The sequence below is a fragment of the Camarhynchus parvulus genome, chromosome 9 (assembly GCF_901933205.1).
Source record: "Camarhynchus parvulus chromosome 9, STF_HiC, whole genome shotgun sequence".
NCBI classification, from domain to species: domain Eukaryota; kingdom Metazoa; phylum Chordata; class Aves; order Passeriformes; family Thraupidae; genus Camarhynchus; species Camarhynchus parvulus.
This window is the reverse complement of record NC_044579.1, coordinates 9,603,363-9,630,575: the sequence shown is the minus strand read 5'-3', so window position 1 is coordinate 9,630,575 and position 27,213 is coordinate 9,603,363. Positions and strand designations below refer to the sequence as shown.

The following is a 27,213-nucleotide window of genomic DNA, read 5'->3' as shown; positions in this document are numbered from 1 at the left end:
CTTCAACATTCCAACACAATCCACAACTGCCCAGCTCAATGGCCTTGGCTGGACCCCTGTAAATCCGTCAGTGTCAGAGCAACACTGGCCACCAGGCTGGAGAGGGGTGCCAGAACTCTGAGCATCCCCCTGCAATGGTCAGTGTGGGCAGTGACAATGCCCCCAGCCCTGGCCCCAGCACAGCAGGAATGGGGCTGGCTCCCCTGTGCCCCAGGTCTGGAGCCACCCCACTGATAGGGATGGCAGGGAGCCCTTCCCACAGCTGGCCCGTAGATAAGGCCCATGTGCTGCCCACTGATTGCCCCAGGAGGGGCAGGAGCCACCATTCCTGGGAGATATGGCCAGGAGGGGCACTGGTGATGGGGACAGAGGGGCTGCTGCAGGGGTGTGAGACACTGGGCCCCTCTGGATCCCTCCTCTGGGCAGGTGAAGGTTCCTGGGCTGCCCTGACAGCACAGTTGGGCTGGGAGAAAGTATGGAGCCCCTGGCAGGGCAACAGCCCTCCACAAATCCTCCCTTTGCAGTGGGGACCAGCCCTCTGCCACTGGAAAACACTTCCCAGTGCCCTGCAAACCCACAGGGCTGCATCAAGAGCTTGCTGCAAGGCAGAGTCAGGGACCCCACTGTACCTCAGTTTCCCCAGCTGTAAAATGGGGCATGAGTCCTGCAGCATGAGGGCATACAGGGCTCTGTCTCTCATTGCTCTGGTGCCCAGGGAAAGATCCATGCCAGGTGTTATTTAGAGACCAAGCTGGTATTTTAGAAGAGGGGGATAGTGTCCTGGAAGCCAGCTGGCTGCCTCCAGTCTCTGCCTCAAGGTCACCAGGAAAAATGCTGGCCTTGGAGAGGTTTGGGGTGGGAGTCCTTCCTGCCGCAGCTTCCCCTTCTGGGCAGGGAAAATCCCCTTTTCCCAGCACGAGGCAATCAGAATAATTCCTGTTAGAGACCCCAGCTCCCACATGTCCTGCTGGGCCATGGGTGATGGGACACTCCCAGGAGGTGGCTGTGGGGCAGCAATGGTGGGGTGAGAGTGGCAGAGGGCAGCACACAGAGGGCACAGGGCAGAGCTGGGGTTTTGCTAACCAGAACAGCTCACTGTTTCACCAAAAAGCCAGCCCCGAATGTCTAACCTTCTTGGGAAGCAGAAGTGCTGCAGAGGGTGTGTGGGCAAAATCTCCCCATGCTCCAGCCCTCAGAAACACTGCTCTGCCACAGCTGGGGGACCAGCTCCTGTGCACAGCCCTGGTGACACCCCCAGGGACCCTCCTGTCCCTTCCCATACAGGTCTGGGTGCCTCCACAGACGCTGCCAGCCTGACTAGGCTCCCATGCTGCCAGGCTGGGAAGAGAAGTGAGACATTGGCACAACCTGGATGTCACTGTGTCTGTCCCAGAGCACATAAAGGGGTCATCCCACAGGGAACTGCCTTGTGAGCCCTCAGCAGCCCAGCTGCAGTTCAGGTCCGCAAGACACCTCTTCCCAAAACTGCTGAGATCATTTGACCGTGTGCATACGTTCACAGAAAAGCCACACACAATGTATACAAACACACCCATAAACGTGTATGTGACTTTCTGCTCTATCTAGGATCTTGTACAGTGCTATAAACTGCAATCAGCTGGGATGGGTGTGCCCTTAAGAGGGGAACTCTTCTCCACAGGCTGGTTTATCGCCCATGCCATAGCCTCAGTCATGCTTCCAAACCATTCCTGGGGTACTGGCCCACCCAAGGGTCCCCTGGCCCCACAGATGACCAAAGGGGGTCCCCAGGGCAGGGGGCTGCCCTCTGCAATGCCCAGCATTCCACAGGTCATCCCCCAGACAGAGAAGAGGAAAAGGATGGTGGGGCCTGTCCCTGGTTTGGGAGGAAGGGGAGCCCATGAGAAGAAAGAAGTCCAACCAAAGCTGGATGAAACCTTTCTATGATCTGGATCGAGGCCATCAGAGCAGCTTTGATGACCCCAGCCTTCTCCTCCTGTTTCAACCGAGCCTCACAGATGGGGCACCTGATAACACCCCCGTCTTCTGTCCAGCCCTTCTGGCCCCCTTTCTGTTTGCTTTTCCTCCCAGCAGTCCATGTCCGATGGTGTTGCCCTGGGCCAGGAGGGAAGTGACCAAGCTGTGGGGCTCAGCGTGACGAGGGCTTTGTGTCCTTCAAAGGGGACGAACAAACGGCCAGCGCTCCCAGCCTGGCTGGGGATCCTGCGGAAATACCACGGTCAGCACTCCTGGGAGCTGCCTCCTGCCTGCTCCAAAGGATGCAAAGAAGCCTTTTCCTGCCGCAAGGTAACATCTGCATTTCCAGTGGGTGTCCCAGTGACATGCCACTGGTTTCTTAGAGCCACCCCCAACCTCTGAATGAAAAGGCACCTTGTTTGAAAAACAGAGGGGCCTTTTTCTGCCACAGCTACCTAAAGTAACCACGTCACTCCTGATGTTTGCTTTTGGTGAATGACGAGCTTAACACACCCTCTGAGTGGGCTGTGAGCGTTTTCTTTGGTCAGGAGCTTTATTTTCATACTCGTCTGTCTTGCAAGAAGCTCACAAGGGAAAATGCTGAGGCTTTAAAAAGTCAGATGGACAGTAGAGACACTGTGTTTGTGGAAGGGAGGTGCTGCTCCCCGATGACCCTGAGCCTTCCCAGCTCTGTGACACGCACCCACCAGCCTTGGCCACCCCATGGGGTCACCCACAAGCACCTGAGTCAGGCATAGGGAGTAGTCCCACCTGCTTGAGGAAAGCCTTCAGCCCTTGGTGGGACTTCTTAGCTGTCCCCAAGTGATTCTGCCTCCCAACACAGGTGGGAAAGCATCCCAAGTACAGCTCAATGGGAAAAAAGAAAAACACCTTCCCTTCCTTTCCTGTGACCTCTACCAATGCCACACCCACACCAAGGTGCTGGGCAAACCCTCCCACCTGCTGCCTGCTCCCTCCTGCTTTGGCAGGCAATGGGACAGAGGGATGGGAGGGGATGGACATGCCTGGAGAGGTGTGGGTAGGGGTGTACATGTGCATGCACACGTGTGTGTGCCCCAACTTGTGATGTACATGTGTGGGACATGGGTTTGCTCACCTGGCTGGCATCCACACCTGTGAGCACAGCACTCTGTGGGGTGCAGGGAGCTGAGGCAGAGGGTGGTGGGGGCCCAGCATCACCAGTTCTTGCTGACAGCCAAGCAATACTCAGCCCTGGACAAGCCTCTCTCCTGGGTGGCACTTCTTCCCCAAGTCCCTCTTGTGGGACAAAGCACAGGGACAAGGCCTTTTAGCCCCAGTCTCCAATGATGAGGAAGAGAAGGGAGGGCTGGAGCAGCACTAGGAGAGGTGCACATCACCCTGGGCCCCTTTGCCGTGTTTGCATCACTGAGTAATAAATAAAACCTCCAAATTCACATCTGCCATGAAAGCCACCGGGATGTGCACAGGCAAATAAAGGTGCTTTCTCCAGGGAGGGGTAATGGCAGTGAGCAAACTCTGTGATGGCATGAGGCTCAGGAGGGAGCCTGCACTGGCACAGGGGGCTCAGCAGCCTCCAGGGCAGTTCTCGTGGACATACTGAGCCAAGCAGAGCTAAAGGAGAGGCTGGTGTTAGAATCAGTCCCTGCTGACCATGCCTTTACAGACCACAGATGACTAAAAGTCAGGAGCTAAAACCAAACACAGCCCACTATTCACTGGAGGAGTGGGGAAGAGGGCAGGGGAAGTTGTTTCCATTAGTTTGACCTGAGAGTTTTTCTAGTTGCAGGAGAGACTTTGACTCTCAGGCCACATCAAGACAAAAATACAAACTGATTTTTTTTTTCCCACCGAGCAAGAGCCCAGCCCTGCCATGTGTGCATCCCAAAGGATGCCTGTTGCAGCTGCCACCAATGCAGAGAGGAGGCAATGAGCAGGTAGTGAGAAAGTTCCTGCTCTCACTGTCCAGCCCCATTGTGCTAATCCCACCCCAATAAAAGCCCCCTCTTTGCTTTCAGATATTGCTATGAAAGATTAATCCACCCTAAAACAAAGTATTTCCAGTAGGCCAACAAGACAAAGCCAGCTCTCAGTTTGCAAGAAGCTCTGGCACCTGCCTGGGAGCATTTAATTACCCTGACAATGGCATCAGGAGAAGAAGGGCCATGAGACCCCTTCAATCACAAATCCACGGAGGAGGATCTGGCTTTGCCTGCTGCTCACACATGCCTGGGGCCAGCACCTGCAGGCTGCAGCCTCTCCCCAAGAGCAGAACCATCACCCAGCCCTCTAAGGGACACCTTTCCTCCCTCAGAGCCTGCAACGCTGCACACGGTACTGGCTTTTTTATGGTCATGCTTTTCCTGTGTCCTTTGCACCGCTCTTACACCCACAAATGCACATTATAAAAAAAACAAAGCAGTGGACAGTTCTAATCTCTAAGTCAACATGTGCCCTTATCAGCAAGGGTGGTTCCCACTGAGCAGGCTCAGGCTGTCTTTTATCCAAAAGCAGCAATGTGTGCACACACTGCAGAGCAAATCGGAGGCAAAACTTTTCTGGGCTTTCCAGGCCCTTTGGGAGCACAGGAGTGAGCAGCCAGGGATTCTTGCAGGATCAGGTCCTGCCAGAGAGGTACAGCAGGTACTGCAGGACCCCCCGGGCAGGCACATGTCCAGCATACCAAACAAATCACTCCCACCATATCTTCGTGTCCTTCCATGGTTCTGTCCAAGGCATTGCACAGAGCTGTTCCCAATGCTGTTAAGTAACAGTAACTTTTCTGCTGGCCTTCTTGAGCAAAACACCACATTGTATGTCTGGTTTTCTAGGATTCTAACCACCAAGTCAGGAAGGACAAAACCCCAACAGCCCTCAGCTGCGGCAAATGCTGATTACAGAGAAGTGCTTACAAAATGGCACATGAAGCACTTCGGCAAAGTGACCTGCCTGGAGGTGCTCTGAAAAAGGAGAAAGAGGGGCTGTGTGCTACACTCTAGATACAGCACTCCAGATCAGCAAGAGCCAGAACAAATCGGACCAAGGGAATTCATGAGAGGCCCATGTTTTCGACTGTGTTCTCATGACTGTGTCCCAGCTCCTGTGCTCTCTCCCTGCTGATATCTTTTCCCTTTCCACTTCCCCTCACTCAAACCCTTGGCCCCTTGTGCCGGGGCCAGTCCATGGGTAGCCATCAAACACACGGGCTTTCTCAGCAGTGCAGGGTGAGACGGACTTTGATGCGCCCCAGGGCGGCCACGCTGCATCCCCCTGCTTTTCAAAGGCCGGTCCTTGGCTATTGTGTTCACATCCTGAGCTTGTTTGTACACTGCTGGAGGGCCCAGCCCCGCAGCCCCCCTGCCCCAGAGGCAGCCACAGCCGCCCTGACCCGCAGATAAAAGCAGGGGCTGCTGGGGCAGGGCTGCTATCAGAGCAGGGACACACGGCAGGGCCGAGGTGCAGCTGCCAAGATAGGCAGAGCTGTGCCAGGCTGACCCTACAGGGATGAGGGCCCCAGGTCAACAAGAGCCCCATAGAGCTGCTCCGGTCCTGGCTGCAGCCGGGGCGCTCGGGCTCTCGGTAGCGGCAGTATCAGTGCCCTGCAGCCAAGGGATGTCCTGGCACTGCTGCTCTCCCCCTCAGCTGCCCTTGGGGAGGGCCAGCAGCTTGCCATCAGAGGTAACTGCCAGGCAGCGAGCAACACTCAAGCTGCTAAAGCTCTTTGATCATCGTTCATCCCTCCGTGCCCTCTGGGCAGGCATAGAGCGGGTAACAGTCCACCCTCCTCCCTGTAGGTAAGGTGGGGTTCCCCGCAACTTGGTGGTTAAAATCCCAGTGAAACCCAGTCTTTGCAAGCAAGGAAGCCCAGTTAAAAGAGCCAGACTGTTTTAGTCCCACTGGGGCAGTGTACAAGCATGAGCCACTCTGCTGGGCCTCCATGCCAGCCCCTGGCAAGCAGAGCAGCAGTAATGAGCATCACTGCATCCACATCCCTCCTTGTGTGACAGGACAGATGGGGAGATGAGCCTCCACATTGCAGGAAGGCAAAAAAAAAAAAAAGAAATCCCAGAGGATTTTGGGGGGTGCTCCATGGGATACCGCAGGTCAGCATCTTTATAGGAGCAAGAGCCCACACTGTCCTCAGCCCCACATCTCTCCTCCAGGTGCTTGGTGCTGTCTCCTCTCCAGGTTAGCTGTAGAAAATCTGGAGAGCCAGGCCAGCCCCAGGTGCTTCCCCAGGAAGGATGCAAAGACAAGAGTTCTTTTGAAGGCACAACAATGCTGTGGCCAGGTGTAGCTTTATCCACTGCACTTTCATTCTCCCAAGTGCCTTTTCCCTCACCTCCTCCACAGCCTCTTTGCTACAGGACAAGATGCAGCAGAGCCTCTCCCACATGCCAGTGCCTGTCACAGTCCCTCTCCCCCCTCAGCCTGCACGGCAGCACATGTCAGGGCCAAGGAACAATAGCTCGCAAGCATGGCTCTGGGTGCCTGGATTGCTGGGAGAGAGCAGGATGGAACGACATTCTCCAAGGCAGTATGATGGCTTTTCCTGAGAGGATCATACCCAACTATTTTATCTACTTTTTGCCAGCACAATTGAGAAATGCAGCAGCAAAAGCCAAAATATGTTGTCTTCTGGAGGATGGGGATACTCGTGGTGTTGTGAAATTCTTGGCTATTGCACTCTTGGCTTGGTGAGACGGGAGCAGAGAGGTCAGGCCCTCCAGGGAGCCCTGCCTGCCAGACCTAACCTGGAAAGTTAGGGTAGTAGAGGGGTTGCAGTATGATTCTGACACTGGAAAAAACTCAATTTCTCAGCTTCTTGGGACTTTTAATAGCTGACTGCACCCATGAGGTGCAACCCATGAGGTGACATGGGAGCACAGACAGTGTATCCCTTAAACCCAGCAAGGCTGGAGCTGGCACTGCCACTCCTCTGAGTGGCTGGGATCCAGAGGAAGCAGTTGTCATCCAGGGCAGAAGATCAAACTCTTTCTTTTGTCTCCAGATGCCTGTTGCCTCTCTGGCCCTGCACCCTGGGGTGCCTGGAGTGACACACAGCCCCTGTTCCATGGAGTGCACAGCCAATGGGAGCCCTATAACCACCTCCCACCCCACAGACCACTGCATGTCCCACAACCCTTGGCCTCAGCCCAACAGCAGATCCAATTCAGCACCACACTCCAGCACTTGGTTCTTGGCTTTTCCATCCCTCCCAGACTGAAGAGCCATGTTAGTTGCAGTATTTCTTGCCATAGAAGTGTTCAAGTCACTTCACAATATTGTTCGTGGTAAGCTGCTGGAAAACCAGCTTTTCACAGAATATTCTGAGTTGGAAGGGACCAACAAGGATCACCAAATCCTGCTGCAAAACTGAAGTGAAACTATATTTTGATCACATGTTCTCAGCATCCCAGAGGAAGGACACTGGCCCATCATGAGATATTGTACAAAAGCATGTGGAATCATTTGAGTCAAGTCAGAGGACTAACAAGGACTCACCCAGTTTGTCAGTTGAGGACACATGGACATCTCCTAAAACAGCTAAATAGTTTCGCTTGCCAAACCACAACGAGGGGGAACACCCTGATGCTGGGAAGACAGATCAGAAGTCAGCAGTAATCAATCCTACATCCTCTTTCCTCTTCATCTATTTCCCAGTTTTTTGCTCTCTGTTCCTCGCAAAGATTTTTGGTTGTTTTGGGCAGCCTGAGCATCTGGGCTCGGTATTGCCAGCAGCACAGGCATCTCTGTGTGAGCAGCAGGTGTCCCTGAGAGAGGTGGCACCAGCCACAAAGCACCCATAGCCAGCCAGCTCCCAGCCACTTGCAAGGTGAAAGGCGCTCCACTGCTCAGGGGTACACAACACCGCTTTTGAAGAACCCTCATTTTAAGGTATTTTACCACCAAAACCAGCTGAGGTGCAAAAATGCCTGCGCTTCTAGAATGTCAGCTTTCTTCTCTTTTAGCTGCACGTGTAGAAATGAGGAACTGACTGCCGAGCGCACGCACGCTGCGATGGGGAACGGAAAACACCTGCAGCGAGAGTCTGCAGGGCGGGCCGGGGCTGGCACCTCCCCTGCTGCGCCGGAAGGGAGGCACGGCGAGCCGCGGCCGCGGGGCGGGATAAATCCCATTGCCGCCCTCCTTGTGCTTTGCGACCTTGCTCCAGGGAGCCTCCGGAGCCTGAGCGCCCTGCAGGTGTCCCTCCTGTGGAGGGAGCTCGGCGTGGAATCGCTGCCCTGCGCCTGGCACGCTGTGCACAGGTAAAGGAAGCCGAGGGCTTGGTGGGGGGAGCCCAGGAGGAACATAAAAAACAGGGCAGGGCTGCGGCTGCTCTCCCCGGGTTACACTTTCCTGAGCAGCAGCTGCATCCAGGCTCGTGTGGTGAGAAATGAGCAGAGCATACCGTCTGCAGGACTGATCTGAACTCTTTCTGAACCCACTTAAACCTCTGGCTTCCACCAAGGCACCAGCCAGCACCACATCCCACGTGTCAGTCACATGCGAAAGAGACAATGGTTCTCCTTCCCATGACTGGCATCATCACAGCTGGTGATGGATGAATCTAGAGGAGAGCCCGGGCACTGGAGCCCAGCTCAGACCTCCTCTGGTAAACAACTGGCAGGTCCGCCAGCACGTTTTGCCTGAGAGACACTTTACAGACTTGTCTCCAGTCCTCCACTCCGAATTTCAGGTCTAGTTAATCCCCCTTTTATCAGCGCAGGAATGTATTGCTTTTCACCAAACGTAATCCTCTTTGCAAATCATGTGTTCTGCCAAACTACAAACTTTCTGCTCCCGTCTTTCTTTCTTGGGAGAGGATTTGAGGAAATAATCCGGGCCTACTGATTTATTTTTCTAATGAGCAAGGGACAGATGAGCACAGTACTGGAAAACATGCGCACACACGAACCTTGAAGTGTTCTGTAGCTGTGACATGCTTTTGAGGGATGCCCTGAGCTGAAGGACTGAGGCTGGAAGCAGTGACCCTCTCTCACAGTGGGCCACAGCCTGTGTCCTGATGCACTGTCCATACTTCTTATGTTTAGGGGCTGGAAGTCATAATACCTGCCACGCATCCTGTTGTACAAATAAAATAGCAATCTGTGCAGCCCAACACAAAGGAAAGGCACCTTGGGTGTCTCTGCCCATTCAGATCTAAAATGGCAGTCCTGAGCATGTGAGACTTGCTGGGACCTGAGGATGCTGAGAGCCTCCCAAGCCAGAGCAAGGGAGAAAAATATTTTTCCTGGCCTCATCCCTCAAAATGCTGGGAGGGTGGGAATGCTAAATCTGTGACCCACTCCTTCTTCTACTGCAGTACAAGCATGCCTTCCCACGAAGAGTTGTTAACCTCGTCTCCCTGCCCCACTTCCAGCCCTTCCTGTGGGGAAGCTGGGACTTGGTGTGCAGCCAGTGAAACACATGCTACTTGTTAAGTGGCTCCTCCACTGTACCAAGGGCACCTAAAGGCAATTTATAAAGCAAGCAGCTTCATTCTTTATAAAGGAAGTAGGTCGTAGTGAGGAGGGGACGAGTCTCTTCTACTCGGCCTGCAGTGAGAAGATTAGAGGAAATGGCCTTTAGCTGAGATGGGAGATTCAGATTAGGTATTAGAAAATCGTTTTTCACCGCTTCAGGCACTGGAATAGGTTTCTAGAGAGGCGATGGAATCGTGACCCCTGGAGTGCTTAAAAGGTGCTGGGTCATACGGTTTAGTGGTTAGAGGGGTGATGGTTGGACTGGATGATCTTGCAGCTCTCCTCTATGATTCTGTGCTTCCTTACGTTCCCTGTGCGCAGCAAGGCCAGGCAGGGCTCACAGCAGCCCGAGCCCTTGGGTGGGCTGTGGGGCGGCGGGACGCGGCCCCGCAGCAGCACGAGCGGCACTGTGAGCAGCCGCAGGATCCGCGGGAACGTGCGGAGGGCAGGCTGGAGGCGGGGCCCGCCCGCGGCCCGATAGGGGCGTTGTGAGCCTGGGCCGCGCTTGGGCCAATCCCGGCCCGCGTTAACAGCGCTACGCGCGCCTGAAGCAGAGGAGCCCGGCGCGGCGCTGGAGCTGCTGCGGGTGAGCGGGCGCGGAGCGAGCGCGGCGGGAGTGGAAGGCCAGGGAGTGGGGCAGGAGGCGGGGACGGACGGACGGACGGACGGAGGGAAAAGGGAGGCAGGGAGGCGGCGCGGGAGCTGCGGCGGCGGCGCAGGGGCCCTGTTGGCGCCGGGGGCCGCGCCGCATGCGGCAGAGCCCGCGACCTTGACGAGCCCGCTCGGCGGGCACGGGGTAGACGTGCCCGGGGCCGCCCGCCTATCGCCGCGCCGCTTATCGGGCTGCCCGCAGCTGGGCCCTGCTGGCGGCACCGGAGCCGCCCAGCCCCGCGGGGTGGCTGCTCAAACGTGCTCGCTTTTCGCTCTTTTTCTTCTCGTTGCTGTATTTCTGAAAGATCGGGGCCTGGCTGGAGGGGCTCGGGGAGGCATCGCGCACCCGGCCAGCATCCCTGCCAGGTGCGGTGCCCGCAGGCCCTTTGTGCTTCCCTGCCTCTTCCCGGGTTTCCTTTTAGCAGCCCCTCCACATACTCAGCCCACTCGTGCCCTGGTGGGAGCCTGCGGCCTCAGGTTGTCGCTTGGGGGAGGCTTCTCTAATATGTCGGAGTTTCACCTCCACGTGTTCTTGCCCTAAATAAAAGGTGAAATAAGCAATGGCCACTGTTAACCTTTGATCTCCAAATAAAACCTTGCAGAGCTCCCAGGTGTAGAGCTAATCCACGTGCACCTGAGGACCAGAGCACCTATTCGCAGTGGCGCTTGAGGGCATATTCCGGTTGCTTGCTCCCAACCTCAGCCCCTGTCTGGTCACTCGCTAAATGGCAAACCTTTTTCAGGGAGATATGGAGAAGTAAATCAGTTTCAGTTTACCTTTCAGATACGTTTGCTGTTTGCAGAGAACTTAGAATTTTTAAAGTTGCTGAAATTATTTTGGGAAGATGCTCTTAGTGATTTTCAGAGACTTTTCAAGACAGAAATTGCCTTCACAAAGTAGAGAACATAGCTGTCTAGGAACGATGTTCATATTAGAAGTGTTTTGTCGGGATTGGAGTTTGTGCTTCTTTGCCTTATGGCCTTATGTGACTTCTCTTTTCCAGCTGGACTCTTCCTGTCTTTGGGACAGAGCCCAGGACCCTTAGATATCTGGGGTCCATGGTGGCAGTTGAGTAAATGCCTCTTGCCAGCACTCCCTAAATGGAGGTGTCCTCACCATTAATAAGACCCTTGGCTCAACTTAGCCATTGGAGACTGTATTCCTCGTTTGTATGCCTGTCAGTATACCCAAAGTTCAACAGAAAGAGTTGATTGGAGCTGATCATTGCCATGGGAACTTCTAGGTTGCATTCAAGGTTCATTCAGTTTCACTAATATAGTGAACTTGGGTGGAAGTATGCACAGAAAATCCATGGGCAGGCAGTGCACTAGTGGCAGTAACTGATCCCAGGTGTGCAATGTAGTGGCAAGGGAACAGCCTAACCTTGTTGTATTCTGAACTTCTAGGGCTTTGGTGAAGTTGGTTTGCATTTGTCCAGAAGGCAATGGATCATGCCAGAGCAGCAATCTCTAACTTGGTAAGACATGGTACCCCAATGCTGTTTGTCTCATGGTGGGCTGATGATACTGCAGAAGAAAGATTCAACAACATCTGTGTATGAGATTATATGTGTATATACATATAATATGTTACTATAATAATATACATAATATTATTTCTATATTTTTCCATGTAGTTCATTGTCTGTTTGAATATACATGAGTTGTAGAATTGAGTATAGCTAAACTCTGCAACAGGTGGCTGTGTTGATGGAACTGTATGAAAGATATTTGATAAGTAGGGAGCTATATTTATTTAAAAAAATATCACTACTTCTCAGTATTGGAGAAGATAAATCCAAACCAGCGTTAGGTGCTGCTGCTGTGTGGGTGGTGAGCCAAATGTCACTGCAAGTAGCTGGCCATGATAAGGAAGTGGCTCAAGCAGTTCATGCTGGTGGGTTTATCGTTAGCTGCTATCGTGTTTTGGGTCTCTGAGGGCTGTTAAGAAAGGGGGGGCAGACCTTGAATAAAGTTGCAGAAGGAAGTGCTGCTGAGGAAGCCATTCAAATGCCTACTGGGACAATCAACATGTGTTCTATTGTTACTTGGGGGGGTGGGAATTCAACCACAAGTCCAGCTTTTGAAAGCAACCTGTGCTTGAAACAAATGTGCAGGAACTTGTTCAGCCAAGCCTGCTGGTCCTAGAGAGCTTGGATTGTGAAATGACCCAAGGCTAGAACTGAGAGTGTGGTGGTTTGGTCTCCGAACAAGAATGAAAGATACGTAGGGTTGGGGCATGTCCTCTGTGTGAGGACATGCCTCAGGTGTGAGGGAAGCTAAGCTGTGGAGCAGCTGAGCTGGGGAGAGTGTTAGGACAGACTGCAGTGTTGCCCTTTCCAAAATATGAGCAGGCAACCACTTCATTGTGGGTAGTGTGGGTCAGAGTAGAACTGCAAGTCTGAAATGACATTGGTTTCTTTTGCCCAAGGAAGCAGATATCTGGTGTCTTCACTTCCAGCTCTGATATACAGTTTGAGAGGGAGCTGAGAACTGTGGATGAGCTGCTCAGGTTGTAACAGGGCTTGGGTGCTTGTTACCAGGTGCTTCTCCAGTACAAAGGAAAGTGCTGCTCCCAAAGCTATTCCTTTGGCCTTTTTGCCAATCTCACTCTACTCCCCAGCTGAACCATGGCTGCAGGCAATCTCAGCATCTCTAATGGAAGAGGAGTGGTTCTGCCAGTGCCTGGCTATGCCTGGAATTGAGTTAATCTGAGCAGCTGCCCTGTGCATGGGCTGCTGTTCTGTGGGAGGCTGGGCTGTGCCTTGCACCTGTTTAGAAAAGTGGGCTCCAGACTAAAAGCTCTGCTTGGGCACTGGTAAAAACCTGTCAAACAGTGCCAGTTGTTGGTGGGTGCAAGAGGTGGAGCCTCAGCTTTCATGTTAGCTAGCATAATGCCCAAGGTCATCTCTCTTCAGCCTAGCTGCTTTGTAATCCTACCATGTGTGTAATAGTGTAATTTAAGGGTAGCCATAGGGCAGTTTAATACGAAATTATCCAGGTGCTGGATGAGAGTATTTACATCAAAGTGGATGTGGCTCAAAGGCCCATGAACAGTTGCTTTCTGTTTCCTCTGTGTTCATCAAAGTGTATATTGTACACAGTCAAGCTGATCTGTGCTTCTGCTGATTGAAACCAGGAGTTTCTGCTTGAATCAGCCTCAGCCATGGGGTCACATGGGAAATGCTGATGCCATTGTGTGCTTCATATCTGTAAGACTCCAGGCTAGACTGATCAGTTTGGCTCCAAACTTGTGCAGGGTAAATGGAATCTAAATAGACTCTGGAGACCCTGAGTGCATTTGAGTCTTAACTGTGTTTAAAGCATCCATCTTGACTTACTGACAGCCCAAACACTGGCTGCACTGGAGCAGCTGCAGATGGACCAGCAGTGTTTGGGTTGGAGCACAGGTGCAGGGGACTGCAAGGACTGTAGCTGGGGTAGCCAACTCTTCCATCTCCTGACTGCTGTTCCTCACAGTTCAGCGGCGAGCCAACATCATACACACGCTTCAGCATTGCCCGGCAAACGGACGGAGACAACAGCCACGTGGAGATGAACCTGGCTGCTGATGAGGAGGAAGGAGGGGAAATTGGGAGACCAGAGCACCTGCATGCCAGCATGCCTCCTCCACGGAGGAATGGCAAGAACCTCTGCTTTGTAATCATGGCAGCTGCCCTCCTCCTTTTGATTGGTAAGGAAGGGTGGGAGGCAACTGCATGAAGTGGACTCCGGTGTTGAATGTAATCTGAGGTTATTAAATTCCAATCTGTATTGGTTTCGGAGATAATTCAACAACTGGGATCCAGGCTACAGCCTCTTGTCACTAAGTATGTCTAGATCAGATTTATGGTACAGCACTGGCACAAAGAATTGTGGAGTTTGATTGTGGAGAGCTATGACTTAGCTGAAGGGAAGACTGGTCCACGTCGAAGTTTTGGTTTTCCCTCCATTACACATGAGTAAAGCCTTTGGTACTTGTCTTTTAAGGTTTTAACAATGCCATTGGCCTAAAGAGAATATTTTCCTTTCCAAGTGGTGCTGGAGAGACTCTGCCAAGTGCAAGATCAGATTTACAGTGCCCCTTAAAACATGCCAGCTCAGGCAAAATGTCAGGCTGCATATTTGTCTGTCCTTGGGTAAGCCAGCTCATCAAAAATAGTGAGAGCAGAGGTGTATCTCAACTCTGAAGCTGTGTGGTGGGGTTCAGTCATCTTTCTGCAGCACAAAGAAATACCTGTTCTGTCCACAGGGTTTCTGATCGGCTACCTGAGTTATCGTGGACGCATGCAGAGGGTTAACAGGTGTCTGGATGGAAGTGGCAACTGCGAGATGACTCCTACTGCATCTTACTTCTCAGATGATGGAACAGAGGAAGAAGAGGTTCCTGGACCACGCATCTTATACTGGCCTGAATTAAGAAAAATGTTGTCATCTAAACTGTCAACTGCACATCTTGAGGCCAACCTGAGGTAAGAGTTCCAGAAGGTTTATCTAGAGCTTTGAGAGGGGCACAGCCTGTGAGCAGAACTTGAGCTCATTTGGAGAGCAAGGGCCTTATGTAAGGTGGCGTGTTTTAAACTCAGGCTTAAATGGCTTTGCAGGCTGCAGTGCAGCCTGGTGCTGTAGTCTAAGCTATATGTGTATCTGTTACCTACAGGCAAAGAGAAGGTAAGAATTCTTTTGAAGCTGGCAAAGCTGAAGATGAGAGCACTGCCAGCCATGTTCATGACCAGTTCACCAGCTTCCGCATGGATGACGTGTGGAACGATGAGCACTATGTTAGGCTGCAGGATAAAGGCAGGTATGTGAAAGAAGAGGTGCACATCTCATCCATATAGCACCTGGATACATGTACATGGATACCTGTAGTCTTGAGAAAATGTGTGATTTATGCTTAAAATGATGTGAAAATTGTGAGCAAGTTACCATTCTGCAAAGTTAACCTCAATCTAGCAAAGCAATAACTGCTCCTGCCCCTTCTCAGGCTTTCTAAATCCAGAGGGTCTGGAAGCAGCACTTCTGGGGGGAGCTGTTTCCTCCAAGTATGCTTAGGAAGTGGAGAGAAAACAAAATTGAGTGAAAACTCAGCTGAAAGGCAGATTCCCTGTGTCTAAAACTGCTGGCACAGATGACTCTGTCTTGTCACCCAGACACTCTGTCTGCACACCTGGCAGTGGCTTCTCCAGTAGCTCAGGAGGGTGTCAACAGGCATTGTGTTGTCTGACAGCTCACATCCTCGTGTCTTACTTCCCCTATTTATCAGGGGAAATTAGTTTGCTCAGCTTCTCTTAGGAGGTGACTGAGAGACTTGGAAGCAGATATTCTTTCTGCTACTAGTCTTAGAAATGAGCCTTCATTAATGTCTCTGACCAACTCCAGAGATTTTTCCATCGAACATATTTGCTGGGATGAGTCTGTCTGTTTCAGGCTCCATTGACTTGATCAGAATTGTTAGAGCAAAGACTGAATACAGTCAGAATACTAACTCACAATACTGAGCTAATTCAATTCTTGTGTGAAAGAGTTTAATGCTGTCTCTCTACATTTAACAGCAGCAGGAACCAAGTGTTCATTATAGAAGATGGTCAAGAAGAAGAGTTGGAGAGTCCTGATGCATATGTGGCATACAGCAAGAGTGGCACAGTTACTGTAAGTGACTCCAGAAGAATCCTGGAAATGTCTGTACGCTTAAAAAATAAATCCCTTTAAGACAGGGAGTGTATAAAGCCCTCCCCAGTTAAGAGAGCTGGCCAGGGTGGTCAGAGTGGGAGAGAGGAATGGGCCCACATAGTATTCTTACTGCAGCAAGATGCAGGAGTAACTTTAAACTTCCCTGCTGGAATCCAGACAGGAACCTTGGCAGAAGCGCTGCTCCAACAGCGGCATCTTGCACTGGATCAGTTTACATTTCTGAGCTTCAGCTCCCTGCTGTTAACAGGAGTCACTGTTACAGTGACTCTGTAGGCTGTTTCAGGTATCTTACTGACTTAGGACTGCTGCATCCATAACCAGTTTTCTGTTGCAGGGCAAACCCATCTATGTGAACTATGGACGGAAAGAAGATTTTCAGAAGATACGAAATTTGGGTGTATCAATGAATGGAGCTATAATCATCTTCAGAGCTGGAAAAATAACCCTTGCTGAGAAGGTAAGCAGGGTCTGCCCCAGAGCCTGGCTAGACTTGGCAGCAGGAAGCTATGCTTCCTACTCTTTGAGGTGCAGAGGTATGTCTTTTTTAGGTCTGTAGAACTCGTGTATGTAGGATTGCTCTGCAGGCCTGGTCTTGCTTGTTTGCACTAAAGCTCCACTTGCAGGTCTGGACACTGAGGCTGAGCAGAGTTTGTTACTGTTCATGGTGCAATTCTTCTTGGCCTCGGGCAGTTAGCTGGAGCAGCCAGACCTCTGGAGTGGTGGGGCTGGAGCCAGCCTGGGAGCAGAGCTGGCTCATATCACTAGATACAGCCATAAGGCTGCCAGAAGCAGGACAGCCTTGCCTCCAGGACACCTCTTGCTGCTGTAGCCAGATACTTTCAAAGTTTGGCTGCAGTGTGTCACTTGGGCCCTTGCTGACTGTTCCTTGGACCACGTGGCAGTGCTGGTACTGTGTCCAGCATGCTGCTGTAGTGTTCCCTCTGTAGAGAACAGAACCAAATAGCCAAGCAGGCTAAAGAATCCAGGTGTTTCAATATGCAAGCCTGTTCCATATCTGACCCAGAGCTGCCCCTCAGATGGGTGCTCCTGTGGGGGCTGGGGCACAGCAGGACACTTTGCAGTTGGACTCAGCCTTGTCTGCAGGTATCTGAGACAGGCAGAGCCAGAAAGTGCTTCTGAAAAATGTGCTCACTCGTTCTTCAGTCCCATTCCCACTTTCCAGACTGGTGTTTAGCTGTACAAGAGTGTTTGTACCAGTAGCATACCACAGCTGGGTTGTAGGTGTGTTAAACAGGGACCTGACTAGTCCACTCTGCCACCATTTTCCATGTGAAGATGAGCCTCCAGTGGCTGCTTGTCTTGAGACTAATCTCATCTTGGGGAAAATGGATGGAGCATAATCAAAAGTAAATAATATTACATTTTAAACTGCTCCAAGGAGCAAGTATGAGCTGAAGGAATCATAGACACTGTGTGTCAGTCAGGTGTGTCCTGACTGTTCAAAAGGATGTTAGACATGGTTTGCCTGGAGTAGGGCTGAACTGCTAGGATTCAGCTGCCTTGTGTATTGTGTTAAAATCTGCTGTGGAGTTGGGCACTGAGAAGCACAACCTTCACACCATTACTCCATGTTCTTGCCTGGACTCCCCTGGCTTGCAGTGCAGATGTACACTTAATGTTTGTCTTTGCTGCAGGTTGCAAATGCCAGAAAGGAAGGAGCAGTTGGTGTCCTGATGTACCTGGGCCCCTCAAATGACAGGAAGGCAGATTCCTATGTCCCCTTTGCACATGTGAGTTTGTAACTGGTTTCCCTGGTTGTTCTTGAGAACCTCTCTGGCTGGGGGCTGCAGCCCGAGCAGTCCAGCAGTGCCCTTGTGTAGAGGAAAACTGTTGGACTTTGGTGAGACTTGAGGACTCCTCTTGCTTTTCACAGGCCCACCTTGGAACTGGAGACCCTTTCACCCCAGGCTTCCCTTCTTTCAACCACACCCAGTTCCCACCAGTGGAATCTTCTGGACTACCTCAAATTCCTGTCCAAACTATCTCTAGAGAAGCAGCAGCCAGACTGTTTGGGTAAGTGTTTCTGCTGTCATGCTGGCTGAGGTGCTGCCTCTTGCCAGGACTGAGGATGGTGTGTGGTGCTGTGAGACAGAGCTCTCTGCTGCTCTCTGCTGTGTGTGGCAGGGAGCATGTTCTGGAACTGGCTGGAGAAGAGTCACTTGTGTCCTGTGTCTCATGCCTTGAAGATTGAACTTAATCTGGTGTTGGATTCCTCTTGGTCTCTGCATTCTACCCCTCCCTGCATAATTAGTGAGACAGAACTGCAAACTCTCTCTGAGGCAGGCCCTGAACGAGGTTACACCTGCAGTTGCAGGTGTGCATTTTTCACACGAGAGCTAAACGAGGTCAGAGCTGGATAACTAGTTCAAAGGATCTTCTCTTTCTCTCAGAAAAATGGATGGAGACAAATGCCTTGAGGAGTGGAGAGCTGATATCATGGGATGTAAGGTGACAGTCAGCGGCAGTAGCAAGATGACAGTGAAACTGACTGTGAACAACGTTATGGTGGATAGGAAGATTCTGAACATCTTCGGTGTTATCAAGGGATTTGAAGAACCAGGTAAGAGCAGCTGCATTGTGGCTCACTCATGAGAGGAGCCCTTCCTCTTCTGTGGTCATTGGAATGGGACAGCTGCTCTCAGACAGATGACAGTTCTCTGGAAGCAGAACCAAGGCCTTCCCCTGAGCATCAGAGAGAAATCTGAACCATGCTGCCAGGGAAAGGCTAATGAGAGCACTCCGTGTGCCAGATTCAGGGATCAGGCTGCAGACTCTCTTCCTAGTACAGAAGCTGAAAACTGCTTCTCTCATAAATGGTATTTGCAGTCTGAAGCTTGCAGTTCAGGTCTTGATCTTGTCTCCTTTACAGACCGGTACGTTGTGCTTGGAGCCCAGAGAGACTCCTGGGGGCCAGGAGCAGCCAAGGCTGGAGTTGGCACTGCCATCTTGTTGGAACTTGCCCGTGTGATCTCAGACATGGTGAAAAATGGTAAATATTTGTGAACAAAAGCGCGAGGGTGGGTGGTGATGCAGGTCTAGCTCTCTTTGTGTTAACACTGGAGAGCCCAGTTGCAAAGCAGTCTTTTAGAAGGAGTAGGGAATCTAACAAAGCTTCCTGAGAAGCTGTTTCTTGTCCAGTACAACTTGTCTGCAGTGCATTCACTTCCAAGGGACTGCCTGCCTGTATCTGGTATGGCTCAATTACCAGTGTATCCTTGGATAACATGGGATGCAAACCTTAAACTTGAGCTGTCCAAGGACAGCCAGGCCCAAAGTGGGAAAACTCTGAAATGTCTGACCAGCTGGAGCAGTGGGGACTGCATGGTGGCAGTTAGTGTGAGCACACTTGTCTCCAGGGTTAATTTTGGGCTCAGGCAGCTCAACAGAACAGAGTGGAAATGCAGACAGCATTGTTCTCCTGCGCAGTCCTGCAGCATGTGGGGGCAGGGTACAGTGTCCGTGCGATGGGCACATTTCTCTGCAGCAGCGCTGTCTGAGGAGCAGGCAATTCATCATCCCAGGCCTGCAGTGCTAATCTGCATCTCCATGGGGAAAGGGCAGACCTCTGAGTCTCTCTCTCTTTACAGATGACTACAAACCACGGCGCAGCATTATCTTTGCTAGCTGGAGTGCGGGAGAGTACGGAGCTGTGGGTGCTACTGAGTGGCTGGAGGTATTGGTTGTTTAATATAGAGTTCTGCAGGATGGCTCTGCAGTTCTTCCTGTGGATTAAACATTCTGGTGTTGGACTGCTACTTCTCATTATTAAAATACTTGTTTTGTTCTAGGGGTACTCCACCACGCTGCATGCCAAAGCCTTCACTTATATCAACTTGGATACTGCAGTCCTGGGTAACCTGCTACTCTTTCAAGTACTTCTTGAAATTGGGTGGGACTAGAATAGCTTGAACAGACATCCCTTAACCTCTAGGAATGGGGGCTGTGCCAAGAGGTGGCTGGTGTGTGTGTGGCTGAAGTCTGGCATGCCTCCATTTATTCTCCTGCTGTCATTGAAGCTGGGAGGCTGGTACAGCCTAAGCCATGAGGAGTCAACTCTGCTAAATCCCAGTAGACTGTCCTGTGTCTGTTGAAGGTCCTTTGGCAACTGTAGCTGCAGATCGGGGTGGGCAGCTCTAGCAGTAGTGGTTGATTGTGCCAGTATATCAAATACCCTTTCATTTTTTGCAGGCTCCACAGACATCAAGATTTCTGCTAGCCCATTGCTGTACTCATTGCTGGAGACAACTATGAAGAGGGTGAGCTAAAGGGCATTGATCTGATCAAGGTGACTGTGGTTTTAAGGGGGAACTGAAAGCAGACAGAGCTGTGCTGGGTCACTTTGCCCACTTGACAGGAGAAAGACCCATTTAGGAGAAAAACCTGGGATTCTGAAGGGGCCCTGTCTGAAATCAACTGGGCTCTGGGAATTGCAGTTGACACATGCAGAATCTAAAATCAGCAAATGCCACAGTTCAGTGGCAGATGTGCCAGTGTGGAGAAAGGTCAGGGGAGCACACCTTACTCTGGCACCTACACATCAGTGTAAGCTCCAGGATGGAGCTAGGAGCCCAAGCATGGATGTCAGAACAAGTGCAGAACAAGTTCTCATCTCTGTGCAGGTAAAGGACCCCGCCAACGATTCGCGTTTCCTGGATAGCAGATTTGGCGGTGACTGGATAAAGAAAGTGTAAGTACTGTCATTCATCTCCTTCATCTGGAGAAAGCAGATCTCCATAAAGGAGCAAACAGTATGGATTCTGCTGGAGTGTCATACTGCTGTCTCGGGTGGGCTCTACCTTCTGACATGGGGTTAGGGAAGTGTTAACAGTACAGCACTAACTGTGCTGCACCAAGCTGGCTGAGGCAGCCCAGCCACCTTCCTGCAGGACAGGAACAGCCTTGTACCAAGTCCAGTGGCAGGGAATGGACAAGTAGGACCATGGATTTGGTTGGGAGTCTTTCAGTCTTGTCTAGAGTTCTGGTGGCTCAGAGCTTCAATTGTAGAGCTTGTAGCATTTCTCCTGGGGTGCCCAAACCAGTTGGTAACTACTCATTGCTTATTTTCTGCAGCATTCCCCTTGATCTGGATAATGCAGCGTTCCCTTTTCTGGCCTACTCAGGAATCCCAGTGGTTTCCTTTGGTTTCTACGATGTAAGTAGTGTATGCTTGTCTGGTGTGCTCATTCCATGCAGAGTGCTGTAAGGATATCTTACAGCAAAAGTTGGTGGCAGGGCAAAAGGTGCTGTCCAAGCTCTGTGTCCTTGCAAGGGCCTCTCAGAGGGAGGAGGTGCAGCCTCTGGACCTGGTGGCTGTGGCAGTACTTGCTGTCAAGACTGCTCCTGGGACAAGGCTGGCCTTACAGCCTCTGTTCCAAAGTACCAAATACTTGCAGGTTTTTGGGGAGAGGGGTCACTTGCTTTTCTGGAGGTTCAGATGTCAATGAATTGGAAGCTAAAAGCAATAGAAAGATGTCAATCTGTTGCTGCATCAGTGAAAAACTGTTCTACAGCCTGCTGGTCAGCAAGCAGAGGGCATCGTGGAAGTGATATCATTGCCCTGAGCAAGTACTGAGCAGAACATCCTGCTGGTCACTGGAAGCTGTCAGGATGAGATACAAGAGCTCCATTCCCTTCCCAGTGCTTTGAAGTTTTGCCACTTGAGTCTTTGCTCCTTAGCAGCACAGGGAGATGGGATGGGGGGGAGGTAACAAGTAACCTTTGGTGGGAGATGAAAAAAGTCTAACCGGAAAAGCATTCTTGGCTAACTTCAATACCTTCTTTCTTGCAGGAAGGTGACGAGTATGCCTTTTTGGGCACTACTGAGGACACTTTGGCTAACCTGAAAAGGAAGACTGTCAACTTGTATCCTCTCATGCGTACTGCTGCAGAAGTTGCTGGACAGATAGCTCTCAGGATGACCCATGACCATGAGCTCTTCCTGGACTTTGATAGATACAGTGATGAATTGCTGTCATTCCAGGAGAAGCTTTGGCACTTCAATGGCGATGTGAAGGTTAGAAGGACTCTGAGTTCACCAAATCTCTGATGATTACGGGGCCCATGTGCTAATAAGGCCCTGTGCCAGTGGATACAGCAGGATGGACACCTTTCCCCTTTAGACATAAAAGGGTAGTGAAGTGTGGCCAGAATAGATGTTCCTTATAGAGCTGTGCAGGCAGAGTAGCTGTGGCAGACAGATTTAGCTGATCTGGATGTCATGAGCTCTTGAGGAAATGGATGTGAACAGTTTCTTCTCTGGTTATCATTCACAGCATAGTGCAGCTTTCCATCTCATTTGCACCTTTGCTGAAAATCTAAAAGAAACTGTGGGTAGGGAGTGACCTCAGAAGAGCCTGCCAGGAACTTGTTCTGCTACTTGGCTAAACTGCCGAGGAAAAAAAAAAAAACCAACACTTTCTTTTGGTAAGAGAGCAGCAAAAGAAGAAAATCAGGTTTGCTAACAGCTCCTCCCTTGCAGGAACTGGGGCTGACCTTAAACTGGCTGTATTTTGCTCGTGGAGACTTCCAGAGAGCTGCAGATGCACTGAGAAGAGACATCGAAAACAGTGACAGGGAAAACAGGATTGTCCGCAGAGCCCTGAATGACAGGATGATGAAGGTGGGTATCTTCAACTGGTTTTTCTTCCTTCACAAAGGAAGAGAGTGCTGGCTGGGATGGGCCTTTCCCTAAGGGGCCATGGGCACTGTGCAGACTGGTGGCTTTTCCACTGGCTTAGTGGCAACACGATGGCTTGCTCATGAGAGACGTCTGGCCCTTGCAGAGCTGCTGTGGGAAAGGGCTGAGTGGGGATCAGAGGTGGGCAGATCAGGAAGGAAAAGCTTGGGAGGTGAGAGTATAACCCTCTATTTGCACCTCTACTCAGGTGGAATACGACTTCCTCTCTCCATACCTCTCACCAAAAGATGCTCCCTTCCGCCACATCTTCTTCGGCAGAGGCAGCCACACCCTGAAGAGTCTGCTGGAGAACCTGGAGCAGCTGGCAGCCAACAAGACCAGCGTGGATGTGAATGAGCTGAAAGAGCAGATGGCCCTGGCGACCTGGACCATTAAAGGAGCTGCCAATGCTTTAGTAGGCGATATCTGGAATACAGACAATGAAATCTAGACACAGCAAACACCTGGATTACCTGTCTAAGGTACAGGAGAGCTGTGTGCTCTCACAGGGAGCACAGCTTCCTTTGGGCCCTGCTGTGTAGATCTAGTTCCACCTATAGCAACACACGCAAACTCCCTGTACCTCAGATTAGGCATTGGCATGATTTTTAAATGGCAGCTTCTTGCAGATTTCCAGTTCCTTATATATCGTAAAACCTAACCAAACCCCCTGAAACCTAAGTGAAACCCACTCCCTAACATGGCATTACTTTCCTGTAGATATTCTGGCAACAAAACATTTTTGACCAAAGTTGAGCATAAAATTTAAATCTCACCTTGACAAAATCACAGGAGGCAGTTTTAAAGCAGTAGTAAGATTACCATGAAGTCTCTTACCAGGCTCCCACCTAACCTCAGTCCAAACCAGTCATGTACAGCTGCTCCAGTGTACGTAAAAACTAAGAGCTCAGGTGTTTCCTCAACTGGTACCTTGAGTGGGGAGGTACCTCATCTATTCAGGCTTTTAACTGTTGGCCACCTAAACCTAGTGACAAAACAGGGAATGGATTCCTCTGAACATTTGTAACAAGGGTCCCTTCTCTAGCAGGGAGCTGCAGTTCAAAAATTAAACAATGTAGTAATAGCCCGCAAGTGCTGGATTATCAGCAAGCTCTGAAGTGCCTGCCTGCCTTTACTCAACAGCAGGGTCCCAGTGACATCTTGCAGGCTTGCTTCTGCCAAGGCAGGTATCAATACCCAGGGAAAATGACCCAAAGATTATCCAATGTCCCCTTGATATCCTCGGCTGGCACCTCAGCAAGTCCTGCAGCAGAAATGTCTTTAGACTGGCACTTCAGACTTTGCTGCTTCAGGGGCCTTGTGTGAAATCGAATCTCTTGCTGGCCAAACTCAATGTTTGACTGATGTCATTTTGCAGGTTGGCTCTTGTTTGGCACTGAGATATTTATTTCTTTATTTATTTATCAGTGACAGTGTTCACTATAAATGGTGTGTTTTTTTTATAGAAGATAATTATCGGAAGCAGTGCCTTCCATAATTATGACAGTTATACTGTCGTTTTTGAATAAAGCAGCATCTGCTATTACAATCAAACATGATACTGGAACTTTGCATTTAAAGTAATCAAAACGAGACCCTCAAAAAGTTTTGGAAAACTAGCGATTAAGCTTTCTGTGGCGAAAACACCCCTCTGGAAGAAACTTGAAGGTGCAAACCTGGTAGTGAGTATCCAGGTTGCGCTCCAAAGTAATCCTTGAAATGCTGATAATCTGGGTGGAAATTCCAATACTAGAAATTTGTCTTCCTTGCAGGGTCTGTGCCCCTTTGTGGGCTTCAGACTTCTTCCTGCGCCCCTTTCTGGATGCCGTGTGCTCTCACAAGGAGCACAGCTTCCTTCCTGGCCCTGGTCCCAGCAGAGGGCCTTGCTGTGTAGCCCTACTTCCACCTGTGGCAACACACAGAAACTCCCTGTACATCAGATTAGGCATTGGCATGATTTTCAAATGGCAGCTTCCTGCAAACTTCCAGTACCTTATGTATCATGAAACCTAACTGACATTATCGGGGGCAGTGTCTCCCATAATGTGTAAAGAACAAGGTAGTTTTTGCCTACCACAGTGTTATATCGGAGGCAGTGACCTCCATATGTTGCACTATGGGTGTACTTAATTATCGGGGACAGTGTTTCCCATAATTGTTCTATGCTTATCACGCAATGTCATCTGCGAAGCTTGATGGTTAGTATCTAACATGGATTAATTTCCTGCAGTCCTATTTTTTCACTCTCCTGTGGTGATGCAGATACAATCTTCATTCAGTCTGTTATGTACATCCTTAGACACTTCCTTCTCCATAGGCTGAACCGTTTCAAATAGCTGTGCTGTCTTGAATTGGCTTCCTGCCTTCAGTCACAAGAGTGGTGCTTGAGTGTTTAGTGGAAACTAGGCAAGTTAGACTGTGTGTTCTGTGGTGTTGTAAATTTCCTTCATATTAGTTACAAAGACCTGAGGAATTAAAGGTGAATGTAGGGCTTGGGGCTGACAGCTGTCTGGAGGGCTCTGGTCACTGCTTTGGATGGGTACATGTAGCACTTTGAGAGGCTGGCCTGCTGTGGCACTGGGAGGGTGCTGGTGTGTGGGCATGGGCTGCTCACTCTCCAGTTCTGGCTGGAAATTCCAGTCTTGTCCCCTTGGGTGTTGAATGGAGGGAGGAAAATCAGTGTCAGCTCTCTAATGGTGCCGCTCTGCTGTGTGACCTGAAGCTGAGCACTGCTGATGTGTGACACCTGCTAAACTGCACTGCCTGTTCCCAGGGGCTGTTGGTTGTTCTTTGCAGTTTGATTTGGCATTTAAATCTAACCCGCAGCTTAGTTTTAACCTAAACTCTGCAGTTTGATCTGGCATTTAAACCTAACCTGAGCAAGTGACCTGAGGCCCAGCAGTAGTCCTTGAGGGAAGGAACACTGTTCAGCTGGAGCTCTGCAAGGAAAGGGCAGGCACTGGCCCCCAGCCTAGTTACTGAGCTCAGTGCTCACCAGCTTGGAGGGCTGGATTTTCATCAGTCTCTAGAAACCTGATGCCCAGGCTTGTGCAACTTGTTGTTCTTCCTTAACTTCTCTTAACTCTCTAACTTCCTACAGCCCTGTTTGTGTTAATGTTTTCTCTGACATTCTAGTTTCTAGTGACATTTCTCTGGATGGCATCTAAGAGCTGCTGTCTGGGAGTCCTCACTGTGGTGTTTGCATGCATCTTGATGTCAAACTTAATCTTGTGCTTTATGGCCTGCAGAGAGAGACAAAAGACAAAGCTTGTCTCCTGGCTAGGCAGCACAGCCGTGACTACTGGGATGTTGGGATGCCTTGCTCACTGCTGGCATCTGACTGCTGTGGGGTGCTAAACTGTTTTGGATTTACCTGCTGTTTGCTTGAATAAAGTATTTTTGAATCTTGAACACTCAGTTTCTCTTGTGGGGTTCTGGATTACCTGCTGTCTGCTTTAATAAAGATGTTGAAGTTGAACACTCACCTTCTCTTGTGACTTCTTGCAAAGCCATGATGCTGTTGTGGCATTGTGGCCAGGGGTGAGCTTGGGGAGCTGGGGGGAGGCTGTTGTCCTGTTCCATCAGCGCTGCTGTGTAGCAGCTCCAGTATCACTTAGTTGATGTGCAGTAGCAAATCTGAACTTCACAGTGCTGCTCAGCTGAGTCCTGCCTTATCACAGACAACTGCAATAAGGACTCTGGTAATGAGGTGGAGGAGCACAACTGTGCAAGCCCCCAGACCTCCCCCTCCTTTCATGTCCTACTTCTGCCTTTCCATCACAGTATTGACTCTGAAAAGCCTGTGATGTATGGGTGAATGATGGGAGGAGGATGAAATGTCAGGTTTCCCCTGGCCGTGGCCTTGCAGGTCTCTGCTGTTGAGAAGGTGGCTGGAGGAGCCTGTGGGTGGTTGTGTTGCAGGATGCCAGCACTTGTTCCTGCCCCTCATCCTCCTGGAGGTCCGGTGGGCCAAGGTAGACATGCAGGTGGGCCAAGGCAGTTATGCAAGTGTGGATACTGCTTAGAGCCCGGGGCAGCTCTGGGAGGGCAGGAGCAGCCTCCTCAGCCCCAGAGGCCTGCTCAGGTGAGACTGCATGGGTGTGGGGCTCTGCATTTAAATAAGTCCAGTTTCTCTCCGCTGTCCTCCCCCGTCCCTCATGGCGGTCTCACCTTCTGCTTTACAAGCACCACATCTCTAGAAGTCGCGCTGTTTGGGTGAGCGGCAGCTTCTCCAGGATCCCAGCTCGCGCTTTATGGGCTGTCCCGGCATAGCTCTGGTCCCTCCTCTTCCCCCGGGGATGTTTTACTTGTTGGAAGGACGTCGTTTCCCGCAGCTCCTGCCCGCGCCTGGCAGAGCTCTCTCCCTGCGGTAACTCTGCAAAGTGTCCGGAGAGGCCGGGCCGGGGCTGCGGGAGCCCTGCTGCGGCTGGGCAGGACCAGCCCCGCCGGGGCAGAGGGAACCGGGAGCAGCCCCTTCCAACTCACCTGGGAGCAGGGATTTTGGCAGCGCAGGGCAGCCCGCGTCCCCGGTGCAGCTGATCGGTCCCGGGGCCTGGCGCTGCCCCGCGGTGAGTCTGTCTGTCCGTGCGTCCATCCCCGTGCTCATCCATTCATCTGTCCGTCTGTCCGTCCTCACCCCCGCCGTTACGTAAAGCGGCGGGGCGGCGCCTTTAAGAGCGGGGCCGGGGGCGGGTCGGGGGCCGTCCGGGCTCCCGGCGGCGGCGGCAG

At 51.2% G+C, this 27,213-nt stretch overlaps 1 protein-coding gene across 3 annotated transcripts; it reads left to right on the top strand.

Moving 5' to 3' along the window:
• The first annotated feature begins 8,088 nt into the window (after window positions 1-8,088).
• TFRC (transferrin receptor) lies at window positions 8,089-25,963 on the top strand. Of its 3 annotated transcripts, none has more exons than XM_030954333.1 (19): window positions 8,089-8,225; window positions 11,502-11,572; window positions 13,575-13,788; window positions 14,347-14,566; window positions 14,755-14,898; window positions 15,650-15,746; window positions 16,123-16,245; window positions 17,444-17,539; window positions 17,683-17,822; window positions 18,200-18,369; window positions 18,679-18,798; window positions 19,397-19,482; window positions 19,598-19,661; window positions 19,998-20,065; window positions 20,429-20,496; window positions 20,880-20,961; window positions 21,598-21,822; window positions 22,288-22,428; window positions 22,694-25,963. In XM_030954333.1, exons 2-19 carry the CDS (start codon window positions 11,540-11,542, stop codon window positions 22,934-22,936), a joined length of 2,334 nt encoding a protein of 777 aa, XP_030810193.1. In that variant the 5' UTR covers window positions 8,089-8,225; window positions 11,502-11,539; the 3' UTR covers window positions 22,937-25,963. The 3 variants fall into 3 exon arrangements, with proteins under 3 accessions (XP_030810193.1, XP_030810192.1, XP_030810194.1); XM_030954332.1 differs by lacking the exon at window positions 8,089-8,225 and adding an exon at window positions 9,833-10,029; XM_030954334.1 differs by lacking the exon at window positions 8,089-8,225 and adding an exon at window positions 10,150-10,460.
• The last annotated feature ends 1,250 nt before the right edge of the window (window positions 25,964-27,213 follow it).

What these genes read in the sequence shown, in the direction of transcription:
- TFRC (XM_030954333.1), top strand. Translation starts at nt 11,540, where the DNA reads ATGGATCATGCCAGAGCAGCAATCTCTAACTTG. An exon ending in CTCAGACATGGTGAAAAATG is followed by an intron (nt 18,799 to 19,396) that starts GTAAATATTTGT and finishes CTCTCTTTACAG; the next exon opens with ATGACTACAAACCACGGCGC. An exon ending in GTGCTACTGAGTGGCTGGAG is followed by an intron (nt 19,483 to 19,597) that starts GTATTGGTTGTT and finishes GTTTTGTTCTAG; the next exon opens with GGGTACTCCACCACGCTGCA.